The sequence below is a fragment of the Leptopilina boulardi genome, unplaced genomic scaffold (genome assembly GCF_019393585.1).
Source record: "Leptopilina boulardi isolate dan_hultmark-lab unplaced genomic scaffold, ZJU_Lbou_2.1 LbouV2_216, whole genome shotgun sequence".
Classification (NCBI taxonomy): Eukaryota; Metazoa; Arthropoda; class Insecta; order Hymenoptera; family Figitidae; genus Leptopilina; species Leptopilina boulardi.
In genome coordinates this window covers 3,250,721-3,266,005 of record NW_026137770.1, presented here as the reverse complement: position 1 = coordinate 3,266,005, position 15,285 = coordinate 3,250,721, and the positions used below count along the sequence as shown (strand labels likewise).

The 15,285-nt window shown below is 27.7% G+C and overlaps 1 protein-coding gene across 5 annotated transcripts in view; it reads left to right on the top strand.

Moving 5' to 3' along the window:
- LOC127279341 (kazrin) overlaps nucleotides 1-15,285 on the top strand; it is a 165,294-nt gene that overhangs the window by 44,088 nt on the left and 105,921 nt on the right. For 2 of the 5 annotated variants that reach the window (XM_051301647.1, XM_051301642.1), the window contains exon 1: nucleotides 3,428-3,519. The exons of 2 other annotated variants lie outside the window; for them this stretch is intronic. In XM_051301647.1, the coding sequence (XP_051157604.1) occupies nucleotides 3,488-3,519 (32 nt within the window). In that variant the 5' untranslated portion in view covers nucleotides 3,428-3,487. Of the gene's footprint in view, nucleotides 1-3,426; nucleotides 3,520-15,285 lie in introns of those variants that run through there. One more of the 5 variants, XM_051301646.1, reaches the window with a different exon arrangement.

The window sequence follows — 15,285 nt, the reverse complement described above, 5'->3', positions numbered from 1 at the left end:
GTATACAGCCTCTGCGCAGATGCAGAATATATCTACTGCCTTTAACCTCTCGAAAGATTAAATTTATCCACACGGTGAAAACGGCCTCATAGTATAAGAAAACGATAGTTATATAGGCTAATAATAATTGGCCTAGAACGTACATATTTTATGGGATTAGTGCGGTAATTAGTTGATAAATTTTAAATAAAAGAAGAGAAAATTTAAAAGTGATAGACACTAAGATTAACTCTTTTTTTTATATAAAAAAATAATCTCTTAAACATATATATATATATATATATATATATATATATATATATATATATATATATATATATATATATATATATATATATATATATATTATAATAATAGGAAAATTGGCGAATTTATTCAGAGCTTCTTTATTAACTGGTTGGAAAGCTTTTGGATTTACGTTGAGTGCTTGAAATCGGAAAGTGACTTCATTTCGATTAAATGAAGAGGAGGAAAGACGAAAAAAACGGAAATGAAGACAACATTTTAAATCTTGAAAAAAGTCTAATGTATGTGAATCTCACAATTCTCTACTTTAAAATTGAATTTTGTTATCATGTATACGCGTTTTATTAAAAATTTTCATTATTGTCAATTGTTATATTATCTTTTTATTAAGTTTTGTTTATTGTTGTTCACAAGCAAATTTATGCTATTTGCTTTCATTTAATTGCGTTTCTTTAATTTTTATTATTTAAATTATATATTCGCTAAAAGCTTCTTCACTTTTATTTCATTCAAAATTGAATAATAATTTTTATAATCAATTTTCTAAATTAAATTTTTTAAAATTCTTTCACAATTATTTATTTTATATAATTATATAGGTGAATAAGTAACATAGACTTGCAGAAAATCTAATAGACGCGATCTTTATACTCAATTATATTAAAGTTTTGAGATGAATTATGTTGCTAAAGTTAGGAAGGCAATCGTTTAAGATTATCCACAGAATTACCTACACTACTCTCGAGCAATTTATTCCTTTCATTCTTTTATTTTTCCAATTCTTTTCCTTCCATTCGCCAATTTTGCTGTCTCTCATGGTTTCCCAAACTTTATCTGTGCGATATAAAGCTTTTCCCTCCCTTTCTCTCTCTCTCCCTCTTCTACCACACAGATTGCGTTCACGAAATTTATATTTGCAGTTAGATTTAATGTATTCTCGTCAATTTCTATTTGGGATACATTTGAAAAAAGTATTTAATTATCTTAATACAACAACAGTAAAAGTTTTAAATATAAATTATATGTAACTTATATATTGAAATAAAAAAAAAATTATTTTAATTAAATTAACAAAACTTTAATTGAATTGACAAAAATTTGATTATAAAATAACCACAAATATTTTTTATGTTGTCAAAAGAAAATATTTTTCTTGAGCACTATTATTTTTGCATGTACTTTTTATTTGATAAATTTTTTCAATGTTTATTTTTATGAGAAAACATTTTTTTATGTAAATTAACAATTTTCTTTTTCGACCTATGTCCCTTTTTTCGTATATAATGATACATTTGAAATAAATTATGAAGCTTATACCTGTCTTGCTCCATATCGTTCGAATTTAAGAGAAAAAAGGGTTCTGCCCATAACAATATAGAGTCTACATGATGCTTCGTTACTGCCCCCCAACAATATTGCTGTCAACATTCTTTCTTGTGTAAACCCTTTTTTTGCCAATTTTTTTTCCTCCATTGTGCGAAACTTTGCTCGGAAATTGGGAAGCAAATATTCTTATCAAACGACAAAAACAAAAAAAAACGAGAATGGTTCATTTAATTTTCTTTGCAAATATTTTACAAGCGTTATTTAAAATACGTGTATTTCTAAAATTTACTTTTTTACATATATATATTTTTTATAGTCAAATAAATGTTTTTATGAGTATAATTTTTTTTAATACTTTCAAAATAAAAAGTCCTACTTACAGAATTGTTAAAAAATTTTTGAATACATAGTTTGCAACTTTGAAAAAAAAATATTGTATCCAACGAGTCCTATATGAAGTATTTTGGATAAGAAGATTGTTAATAAACAATTAGTTAGCATTGCAATTGTTTATTAACAATCTACTTATTCAAAATACTTCATATAGGGCTTATTGGATGCAAAATTACGTTAACTTTCAAATTGTTAAGTTCAGAATTACGGTAACTTAATTTGTTTGTAAAATATTTCATTTTTTATTAACATTAATTAATTAATTAATATCTCGAAAACAAAAAAAACATTTTAATTTGTTTTTTTGGTATTGAAAGTATATATCTTAAGCTTCATTTTGAGGGTGAAAAAAATGCCCTTTATTAAAAAAAAGTCAAAAATATTTTTGATTTTTAAAAAAGGGGTAAATTTTAAATTTTTTAAAAAATTTTTACACCATTCGGAAGAGGAGGAAAAAACCTTTCAAAATCATATAGGTCAAAATTTGTTCTTCAAAAAATCCACTGTTCATATTCCACCAAAATTTTAATTCTCTCCCACCTCTACATTTTTTGATAAAAATTAATAATAATTTATGGATGAAGTACTTATCCATAGTACTAAAAGTTATGCAAATTGCAGCTCGATCTAAGAAATTTTTTTTGTTCAATTGGATCACTTCATAAATTTTGCCTCATATATGAATAGTTGAAGTTGAGTGATTGTCTGACACATAACACACTTTTACTACTGCAGTGTTAGTTGCATGGATTCTTTCTTAGTTGTTGTGCCGACGCAATAACTGCTCATAAATAAGTATGGGAAACGATCAATGTGAAAAATAGTTGAAAGATGTGACTATAAAGTATTCTTCTTCTTTCTTTTTTTTTATATAAATCATTCTTAGTTTAATTTAATCGATATGAGATTTATGATAAATTGCATATAACATAAAATTATGTGCTTATAAGTATTACAATGTTGATTTACTGTTCAATAACTATAGTCGAGTAGCCACACTATATAAAAAATCCATCAAGAATTTTTACATCATTGCTATAAAGCAGAAGCAGTAAAATAAAACAAAGTGGTTAAAAATGTGTTTGTTTTTCTGTTATTTTTTTTAAAACGATATTTCTTTTTTAAATGTTTTATATAGAAAACACACAAATTTCAAAGTTTAATATAACAACCTCCGCCTGGAAATGATTAAAGAAGAATATAATAAAAAAAAACGAGAAAATTCAATTTAAATTTACTGAAAAATCAATTGTAAAATGGTACACTCTAAAAAAAAGAGTTAGTTTTTTTTAACTCCCAACGGAAGTCTATATAAAAGACCCATCTTTTTGAAGATGAAAGCATTGGGGGTTGCGATGTCGCCCGTTCCTTTAAATTTCCTCAAAATAAGTAATGAACGTGACATTTTATATATTTATTTAGGTATATAAGATATTACTTTATAAAAGACGATAAAGATAAAGCAAATAATTTAATTAATAATATACATATTAGAAGAAAATAAATATTTTAATACTCTTTGATGTTACGTATCTGGATTATTCTAATATTGAGGTTAGTTTCCCTTTTTTATTTTGACAACTGAAAGGACTGAAAGTACTTTATGAGTAAAAGTCTTCACTACCTTTAAAATAATATTGTTGCCTGATCACTTCAATTATAGGGTAAATGCACTAATTACGGCGCGATTCGAGTTAAAACACCTTTAAAATAGAAAATTCGACATTTCTATTGTATAAAGTCAATTTAAGACTTATTAAGCTATAACAGGTTATGTTATTTAAATATTTAAAAAAAAATTTAATTTTTATAAAAATCGATTATTTAAACAAATATGAGAAATTAAAACTAATACCGTAATTTTCTATTACGGCGCATTTGTATCAGTTTCGATGTATCAATTACGGTGACCAAAATTATGTGTATTTTGAAGTCCACCGTAATTGAAGCCAATGGAAATCTTAAAAATGTTTCAATTACGGCAAGGGAAAAAATATGATATCAATTTTATTAATTAAAAAAATTAGTAAATATTGCTACTATAATACTGTTTTAAGAAATATCAATTGAAATTTCAAATAATGTCGGAAAAAATCAAAAAATTTATTTTCGACAGTTTGTTTCCTAAACTTTTTAGTCCATTATTCTAGTACCTAAGTTTTTATTTTTTTTGTTTTTAAAAAAATCTTATCTCATTTGCACACCACTTCTATGTGTTTATTATTATTGATTATGATATGTTTCATTTAATTCATTTTTCGTGATTCGGAAGTTATCAATAGAATATGAGAAAGAAAAGCAATGCTGAAGCTGTACACACGTTCATAAATACATAGAATGAAAAACTCTCACATATATACAATAATAAATCAATAGTTACTACTGGGGTGCCTCATTGTAGAGGGTGTTTCGAAAGTAACCAACTCACGGGGCATTGACATTCCATTTAGGGATGAGAGCAGGAACATGGGGAGAATTCGATGGTTGCATTGTAGTCCAAAGGCTTTACTTGTATTGAAACTTCTCTTTTCTGAATGTATGTACCAACACATAGTGTATACACACTCTTCTAGATATGTGTATTATAAGGAAACTGCATCTTCTCTCATCATTATTTGTTTTCAGGAAAATAGACGTCCCTGACGTCATTTCCGTTCACAGTTTGAGAAATAGGTTACTGAAGGAGAGTCGATAATACAATTTTTGTATTTTCCTGAAACACTTTTATCATACATGTCAGATAGTGTTTTTTTTCCTCCTTTCATAGTTCATTAAAAAAACTAGTTTACTATATACATTGAAATACATTTTATATTTTTTCTTTATTCTTATAATAATGGAAATTAATTTTTAACATTCGGAATGTTAATATTTTAGGTTATTTTCACATAGAACAAGAATTTATTAGTTTCAAGTTAATTCCAAAATTTTTCACTTTTCGACTAATCTGTTCGAGGCCCTACATACATATCATTATATATAAAGTTTACATTAGTTTGCAAATATTACAGATAATTTGCGTGTAAACTTTTTCTAAACAATAAATTCTTTTCGTGACACAATAAAGCTCATTACATTTCCATCTAATTTCATTTCGTGTTTCATAAACATTTGTTATATTCATGTTAGGAACGAAACTATCAACTTGTTTTAAGATTAAACACGGAAATTTATTACTCAGCAAAATGAAAAAGATATTTATTATTTATCTCTTTTTTTTATTATTATTATTATTGTTATGTATAAGATAAGAATTGCGTAAATTTGAATTATATGGGGGTGATTTAAAAATAAATTTAACTTTCATATGTGCAAAGAGGACATACGTTATTGAAGGAATCCAAAAAAAAAATTCTTATGTAATCGCTCAACGACCCCTTAGAAATCTCACCAATATTATTCAAATTTTTTTTTCTTCACCTAAATGTTATACGCAATCTACTCGAGTGAATTTTATGGTTTTCCCAGCTTACATAACATATTTAATACACTTCTGCTTTCTGCAAACATATTTTATATTTTTCTTCTGAAACCAAACTTTGTGTCTTGCTTTTTATATTTTCTTTCACCCATAAATTTTTTTTTGTTTGTCATATATAGGGGAGGATGGGGCATGAATAGTTAGGTAAGACGTTTTCGAATCTAGCGACCAAACCTGAATTTGTATCTGCAAACGAGTAGTATTTTTGGAAAGCCTGGTTATTTGGCTATAATTTTGCTATACATTATTTTACTGTAGAGTGCAATCCCTACGAGATACGAATGAAAAAGTAAAAAAAAATTTTTAACTATCCTTGCCCCAGTACCGGGGCAAGGATAGTTAAACGAATCCGAATGCTAAAAATGTCATAGAAAATCAGTAAATTTTCGTTTTCTTTATTTTATTGGATTTAGACTATTGAATATTGATATATCAAGTATTAACAACATGTTTTGAACATTTTCTAAATATCAGTTATTGCATTAAAATTCGTCTGAACTAGAATCTAAGGTTTAACTAATTTTCTTCAGATGATCACCAATTTCTTGGTCCATAAGCTTCGTTTTCCGTATATAATTACGCACCATTATGTATATCAACCTAAAAAGAACAATTAAACATTTTTTTATAATTTGCAGTCGCATTAGCAGGATTTTATTGAGCCGTAATAGATCTAACTATCCTTGCCCCATGAGCCCATATTTCAGTTTTTTCTAAATTTTAAGGAACGACGTTAATTAATTTGAAAATAAATACGATATTCGTGTTCAGAAGGAAATTCCACTTCGGAAAACACTTACGAAAATAAATATTCGGAAGCACTAATATAGAAAACAGTATGATAAACACTACGTTGACATTTTAGCAAAACAGACTTTTTACAAAAATAAACTCCTGACTTCGCAAATGGTGGCAGATGTTATGAAGATTTTTATTATATTGGATAAACAAGAAATAATTCCAAAAGAGTATTATCTCAATAATATTTGCAACCGAAAGTAGATTCAGATTTATAGAATTGCAGAAATAAATAAGTATTTTTAGTTGTGCAAGAAATCATGATTAAATTAGTAAAATTTACCAGCTGTTCCGTTAGATTATATATAATTCTTCGAAAGCTTATTTACATGAATTATCTTTTAAGTCACTTTCCATTAACGAAGATAACTAATTAGCAAAGCTTTTCCACTCATTATTGAAATGTTTTATTATTGGAAAATTAAATATAAAAACGTCAACAGTTTCTTCTTTTTCTATTTTCATCGCTCATCTCTGACCACTAAACATTCATTCCACCCTCTTAATCTAAATTAGTAAAACTCTTAATTAATATGAATTAGCGATTGACGTTATAGTATTCGAGTCAGTTAAAATTTAATAAAGTAGCAAATTAATTAATATATATATATATATATATATATGTGTGTAGAGATTAATATTTTATTTAAAAGATTAAAAGATCCCTTAACTATAATATTTTATAAAAAACTATATTTTTTAAAAGAAATTTAGTAAAAAATAACATTTAATAACTGAAAAATAGCATTAGATCAATAGATGTAATAATAATTATTGAAATATAAATGTCCTTAAAAATTTCTATGCGGTCACGGCCATCAGATAAACTGTTATTAAAAAACTATAAAGTATGCACTTTTTATCTTCAATTTATCAGGAAAATTAAAGAAAAAACATCTGACTTCTGCAATTTACACAATAGAGAATAGAAAAAACAATATATAATTTTATTTTAATACGAGCAAAATTGAAATGAATGACATTATGTTGTACATTTATATATTTAGCTGCTCATATAATTTTTTTAAGCATTTTTATTAAAAATATTCTAAGTTCTCTCTTCTAGAGATTTTATGAAGCAGGTGTGAAGCAAAAAACAAAGTGTCACCCGTCTCTTTAAATTTCTTCAAAATAAGTAATGAATAAAACAAAACGGTTGTGTTTTTTATTTTTTATGCTGATGCAAAGTGTTGTAGCCACGGTTATGACTACAACTGCGAGCTTTATCCCTTGACGATTGTGTTTTAGGATTGTCACCTTTCTGCTTTTTTCGGCTTCAATAACACTTCTTTCAATACTTGTGGAACTTCTTCCTAAATAATTAATTCAAAATCGCGGATCTCCAAGAGTTACTTTTCGAACCACCAACTGTATTGTATTCATGTTTTCGACTGCTTCAGGGACCTTTAGGTTAAAAACTTCCCTCTTGGAGTTGCCTTCGATTTTAATCAGAAAGTCTGCTTTTTGGTAGATCTTCTGCCTCGCGTGAATTGATTTCCTTACGGAAATTGTTCAGGACGTCGTGGCTTACACAACTTTTCTGCGGTGACTCCTTATCACCATTGTTGATCGCTAGTCGACTTTTCCTAACAATCAGGTGTGGGACACTGTGGCTTCGTTATACTCATATGTCGTCTTGTAACTCCTCTTATTCCGAGGTCCTTCCTTCTCTTCTTTAGTTGCCCTTTCGTCACTTCTGAACTACTATCAGAGTTCCTCCGGCTTTTTCGATTTCCGTGACTGCGCTTTATAACTTTCTAACATGGTTGTGATATCTCTTTTCATTCATGAACTGAAAAAAGTTTTGGAACCGCTGCTATCTCGGACCCTGTAAAGCTTATCTATAGGTATTTCCTTGGTGCTTCTTCATCACTTGTTCAATAAAATTTTAAAGATTCCTAGGGAATGTCAGACTTATGGACAAAAATTTTGGTTTCTCTTATAGATTTTCATTTTATGGACTTTATGCTACGATTGACCAATTGTCTAATTTTTTCTTGTATATTTCTTAGAATCTAATTATAGAAAGGAAAAGCAAGTTTTCTTGAATAAAAGAAATGTATCCTGAGAGAAATATTAGTTTTTAATTATTGTCATGGGGGATATAATCATAGTTTGTGTATATAAATACATGTGTATGTGTGTATGTTTCAACACAAAGAAAAGACTTATTGACAAATACAGTGAAATATTAAGCTATTATTTCGTTATTTTGTATTATATTGGAGAACCCTTGTAGTTGTAAAGTTAGTCAGCAAACCCCCTTTAGTCCCACTCAAACAGCGGAATCAGACCCTTAACCAAACAATAGAACTGAGTTATTTTTGTACGTATAGTTTCATCAAACTTGGCAAAATTATATTACTTCTATTTTAAAAAATTGTCCTGACTTAAGAATTAATCTTCTTCATTTTATGTTAAACTATATTATATTAATAATTATTAATATCAAGTTGGTATTTTGGATGTTATCTAAACTTTTTAATTATTAATTTTGCCAAGACTCTAAGTTATTTTATAGAAAATAACTAAACCTAAAAAAAATAGTTAAATATTGCGACAAGTAAATTTTATAATTCTAATTAGGAAAAACTAAAACCAGATCAGGAATTCCATTGTTACTTTACAGCAACAATAGACCGCGCAGAGGAGGGATAAGGATAAACACCATTATTTAGACAAAATTTATAACAACAACATTATTTATTAATATTCACCTCAAATTTTATAAAAAGTTAAATAATGGCAGAAGGCCGAAAGGCAAAATTTATTTTTATTTACTCAATTATACTTTAATAATAATGAGATTGATTCTGAAGGAAACGACTCCTAATTAATTTGTTGAGACTCACCGTCCATTTGACGACAACGCCTCGTCTTATTTTTATAATTTTAAATTTTTATTATTTTACACGAAAAAGAATAGAACACAACTTGACTCTATGAAGACCAGGATGAGAATGAGAGTAAAATGGCTGACGAGTCAAACTCGAAAGCGTCTTTAAACAGCGGCCTCTCTTCTCGGTGTAATTGAGATCAATTAAAATTCAATAATATAATATCCGCGACCGATAATCGATACGCAGTCGTCGGTAACGCAGATTCCTACACTATCCGATGTTAAATTAATTGATGCGAGAAGTCCTTAGGAAATTGACTGCCATTATTGATTTGATACATCGTCAAAAAAACAGCAATTTCGTCTTCCTGCTGTTCTTCAATATTCGGGACTCTTATCCAAATATATACACCAGGAAGCTCTTCCCTTGATGACTTCTATTTTTAATGATAGATAGTGATGTCCTCAAAGTCTTTGTGACCCGGCGAGAATTCTTAATGCCTCGCGAGAGTTTTCATAACAGAACGAAAGGACAAATCAGAATCGAATTTATTTATTACAAGTCGACTATTAATCTGACGACTTTTGCAAGTTGGTTTGTTAATACGTGAATTTATTATTTAAACAAAATGAAGTGAGTATCATAAGAAAATAATTTTTATAATTTATAACATTTTAAAGTCATTATCGCTGGATTCCCACCCTGGTGTCGTTTATTTACAAAATTTATTATTTTTAAGTCATTTGTACGCGAAAAAATGCCGCGTTACAAGGTATACGATTATTATTATTTTGTTCAAAAAATGTACCATAAATGTTTTTAGGACTTTTTTCTCGTCCTATGATAGTTCGATATTTATATAGTTTTTTTCTTTAATTTACAGCATCTATTAAAATCTGTTAAACGTTTTCTATATATGTCAGTATAGAATGGATTTTTTTTGTCAAAGATAGATTTATCTTCTGGTAATAAAATTATTACTTCCACATAAAGAATTCCTGCTTATTTCACTGAAAGCACTTAATCTTTTGGACAGTTTATGGTATATATAGTATCTATATCCTTTATATCTTGCTTGATAAAATTTTACATAATTCTAAAAAAGATCCCCATATAATTTATATAAATTTTAAACCACCGTAGTTTATAAAATTATAATCGTATTAAATTTAATTGAAAATTTTAATTATTAAATATTACGAACAAAGGAAATATATTAATAAAACGAATTTATTATACATATTTGATAAAGTTTTAACAAAAAGAGGAAATTTTTCGCATTACTGTCGAAACGTAAACAAGAATGCTTTTTATTAACTCGAAATAAATGTTACAAAATTGTCAAAACATTATTAATTATACTTTTAATAATGTAATATATAAAATAAATTTGAATAAATATTATCAAAAATCTTTTTTTAAAAAATAATAATAATTAATAATATAATAATTCATTTAAAAAATGTATAATATAAAATTAATATTATAAAATATTAATTTTTGTGAATTCATTTTTTTTATGAAGAAAAGACTTGCAAACTATTTATGGTATCATTGAATTTCATGGCACATTAACTAATGAAGACAAATAGCCGAAAGTTAAATTATTATACAACAACGTTCATTTTGATGTTAGGATTTCTTTAAGAGCCCTAGTCCATAAATTCTTAGAATAATTTTCTTCTCTTTTGCTAAAAGTTCTGCATTTCATATATATATTTCTTGCAAGGAGTCTGCATTCCAGAGCTTTTAGTTATGCATGCAATGTGTTTCATCTCCTGTCAAGACACATTTAATATGCTCACACAAAAGCTCTCGTGGACCTTATTTCCGCATATTGTCCATCATAGTTATGCGCTGCAATATTTAAAAATCTTAATAAAATTCGATTCTTCAATATATTATTATGGTTTTTAATTTTTAAAGTTTGTGAAATTAATAAAACTTTAATTGAACATTTAAACAAGTAGAGGAGCATGAGTGATCGTTGTAACTAATCATATAAATACTATTATCAATAAATCAATCATTTCTGCAATAAATAACAATAAAACAAACATTCAAAAATTTCGCATTTTTCCACAAAAGGCATTTAAAAAAAAGAACAGCTGTTACAATCTGGTACGTGTTGGGTCAAGTTGCAACAATTATAATAAAGGCAATAAAAAATGTAAAAAAATTTTATTTTTGAAATTTAGTTTCTCTTAGACAATAATAAATATAATACAAGAAATGCATAAAATATTTGAAAAGTATTTTAAACTTATTGGGGTCACACAGACCCCCGGTGTGTTTCTTGCTTGAAAAAATAGGTGTGTTCTCCGAGGGTTGTTTTCTTGATGGTATCAAGTTCATATACTTCAATTTGGATCAAATTATGTTTTGATCCAAATATTGGTTTCAATTCGTTGCAATTTGATACTTTCAAATTAACAGTGATATCAAACGAGTCATTTGAATGATATTACAAACTTTGCAAATACGGAAATCCTTTCTAATAACTGCTTTGATTTGTTTTGTAGTAAAATGTCCACTTTGATGGGCAAATCGAATTATTCCTTCTTCCGTAAAAGCAGAAACTACCATAACAGAAGATTTTATATGTACATATATATTTATTCTTTTTTTGAAAAATATTCCTGATAAGAATAAAACCAATAGATAGGGGGAATATAATATAAAAAAATGCAAAAGTTGTACATTTAGCATTATATTGTTGTATTGATATACGATTGTTATCGAGAGAGAGAGAAGAGAATAGGATAAAATAAAGGGTGAAAAGAAATGGAGGATGAAGAGAAACAGAGCTATGGAATCATTCTAAGCGTACGAAAAGCCGCATTTTGGTTAGCTGGAAACTCAGCTCGTGCCTTGTATCTTATATCTTACGAATCCACCCTTTATTGTAAAAGAGGGAGTGAAACGAGGTTAGGGGAGAATGACTAAGTGCATGAGTCTGAGAAGGGTAAGTTCAGCGCCGCACGAGGTCGTCTACTAGTCTCGTGCTTTTCAAGAATTTCACGTTAAATATACGATACGTATATATATATATATATATATATACCTATTGTATATATATTTATAGAAAAAACCAATTCTTTTTTTTTCTTTACACTATATCTTATATAACACGACATTCCGTCGGAAAACTGAAAACGCAATGGTATCACAGAAAAAACCTAGTATCATTTTTGTTGCAACTCAAAATGAGTCAATGCTAAACGACATAAAAAGTGGAGCCACCAACCTGACTCATTTTTGTTGCACATCAAAATGAGCCGCCTACACGACTCATTCAGAGTTCAGTTTTTTCTTTGTATGGCGAATTTATGTAAATAAAAATATAATACATGTCTTATATCAATGCATGCTTTTTGTAGCTTGCACCATATAATCTGGATATTAGCGCATTTTTATTTTTTCTCTGTGAAAATTGACCTATTTTTTTTATTTAAAATTGGACATATATGGGTATATGATTAATTTTTTAAAGGTTCTCAAGTATTAAAATTATTAAAATTTTATCTAAATTTTGAGGTTAAGTTCCTTTCTTGGTTAGGGGAATTTGAAGTTATGTTTGTTGGAGATAGCCTCAAAGTTCCTTGACCTATGTCCTTAAATTTTGAGGTTATGTTCGAACTGAGGCCTTTAATCCTGAAAACCTATGCCCTTGAATTTTTAGGTTATGTTTGATCTCTGACCTTGAATCCTGGAACACTATGCTCTTGAATTTTAAGGTTATTTTTGATCCATGACCTTGAATCCTGGAGACCTAGGACCTTAAATTTTGAGGTTATGTTCGTTTTAATATTAATATAGGTAGATATATGGGTCGTTCCGCGTCAATTCGCCTGTGGGTTTGAGGTTAAAATAAGAACTAAAATACTAATATAGGTATATATATATATGGGTCATTCCATATCAAGTGTAACCAACTATATACTATATCAAAAACATGGGTTGGTTACACTTGATATGGAATGACCCATTCTTGATACAGCGGCGAAATCTTTTTATAATATAAAAAGATAATAAATAGGTCATTCCATATCAAGAGTATAACTGACCTAACCTAACTTTGTCAAAAACATGGATTGGGTACACTTAACATGGAATGACTTTAAACTAACATAAAATTTTTTTATTTACAAAATTTTATATTTTAAAATAAAGGGCAACCAAAGAAAGATATTCTACTCTGTATATAATTTATATCACAATATAAAGTAAAAATAATTAAAATGTTGCTACTGTAACGATATTTTATTATATATATATATATATATATATATATATAGATGAAGTTAAATGTCAGTAGTGGAATTTTTTATGCATGAGAAATAAAAAATGAGAATAATATACGCATGTGTTTGTAGTACATGTGTAGAGTGAAAACTTGAACGTCACACACTTGAAGGCGTAAAGCTTTTGATTTATTATCAGCTTTTCTATGGTAACAAGGGAGAATAAAAGGGTGAAGCTGAAAGGTCACAAGAGATTAAAAAATTCATAAATGACACTTTTTTTTATTGTTTTTCTTTTTCTCTAGAGATACCTTTAATTAAATATATAAATTATATAAATAAATTATAAATTTATAAATGTACATAGTACATTATTATTAATATCAGATTATAATTAATTAATTATTTAATTATTATTAGATATAAATTCCTTAAAATTATTTAAAATCAAATTATTTTTGTTTTTAAATAAAAATCGTTTTGTTAGATATCTAAAAAAAAATTATATGTGAAAAGAAAAATTTAAAAAATAAAGAATAAGAATATAAAATTAGTAAAGTAAAATAAATTTTTGGGGATTACTGAATGCTTTGATGAAACGCGATGAAAGAAAGGGGATTTCCTGTATTAAAGATACGCCCCTGTCATTGAAGCTAGTAATACAGCAGGTGATGCACTGTGTGTAAAGGGGCCTCACCTGGACCTCTCGGCCTTTTTTTTAAAGACGCAGCGTTTCCTCTTTCATAAATAACCTTAAGTATAAAGAGCTGGAAGGGCTATAACGCGAGAGAGGCACGAGCTGCTTATCCTGCTCACCAGGGAATCCTTCACGGTCGATATTAATCGATCTCCTATATATGATCCCACAGGACCTATAATTTATTGTGTCGCTAATATACTGTAGCAAAATGAAAATTGATCGCGTGCTGATCAACACGGGAGAGAAAACTTTAACTTCGATTCGCAATACCTGGTTGTAATTAATCACATGCCTGCCAGATACTGTTTATTCAATGCAACATTCATCTCCTTCTTCCCGCGCTTCATTCGACAGTTTAATCGATCAGGCAATCTTCTGTGTTCATTATTTTTCATTAATTTAGTCATTATCTCCAATTAGAGACACCTTTTTTTTCGCAAACATAATTTACACGATATTGTGTATTTAATTTTAATTGTCTCACTTATTTTTACAAAATATGTGATATATGCCACTTTCTATATTTGGAAATTTTAATTTATATATCATCAAATTCATGGCACCATACAATTTAATGTTAGAACTATAAAAAATGTTAAATTTGACACACATATTTTATTTATAAATATATAGTTATGTGATGCTCCACGAGAAAAGGGACCTTATGCGTCAAAAAAATTTTAGGTTGTTTGTGATTTTTGAAATAAAAATATTTACAGAGAATCAACTCTTAATACAAAACATTTATGTTTAAGTCTCCATTACATACAAAAAATTCAATAAAAATTAATTTTGACTTTAACTATAATTAAGCAGAAACTTTTTATCAAGATAAAACTATAACTAAACATAACCTAAACTTGTTTTGACGTAAGGTCTCTTTTCTCGTAGAGCGTCAAACATACTTCCATTATTTTTCACTTTAATGATTAATTTTTTAAAGGCTTGCAAGTATTAAAATTATTAAAACTTTATCTAAATTTTGAGATTATGTTTGTTTCTGGGTTAGGGGAATTTGAAGTTATGTTTGTCGGACGTAGCCTCAAATCCAACGGTCCCTTAACCTATGTCCTTGAATTTTGAGGTTATGTTTGAACTAAGGCTTTGAATTCTAGAAACCTATACACAGAAAATTAAAAGGCATTAAAATAAGCTGCAACGCTTATTATTTTAATCCAATTTTGCTTATTTTAATACCAAAATGGATTAAAATAAGCAAAATTGGATTAAAATAATAAGCGTTGCAGCTTATTTTAA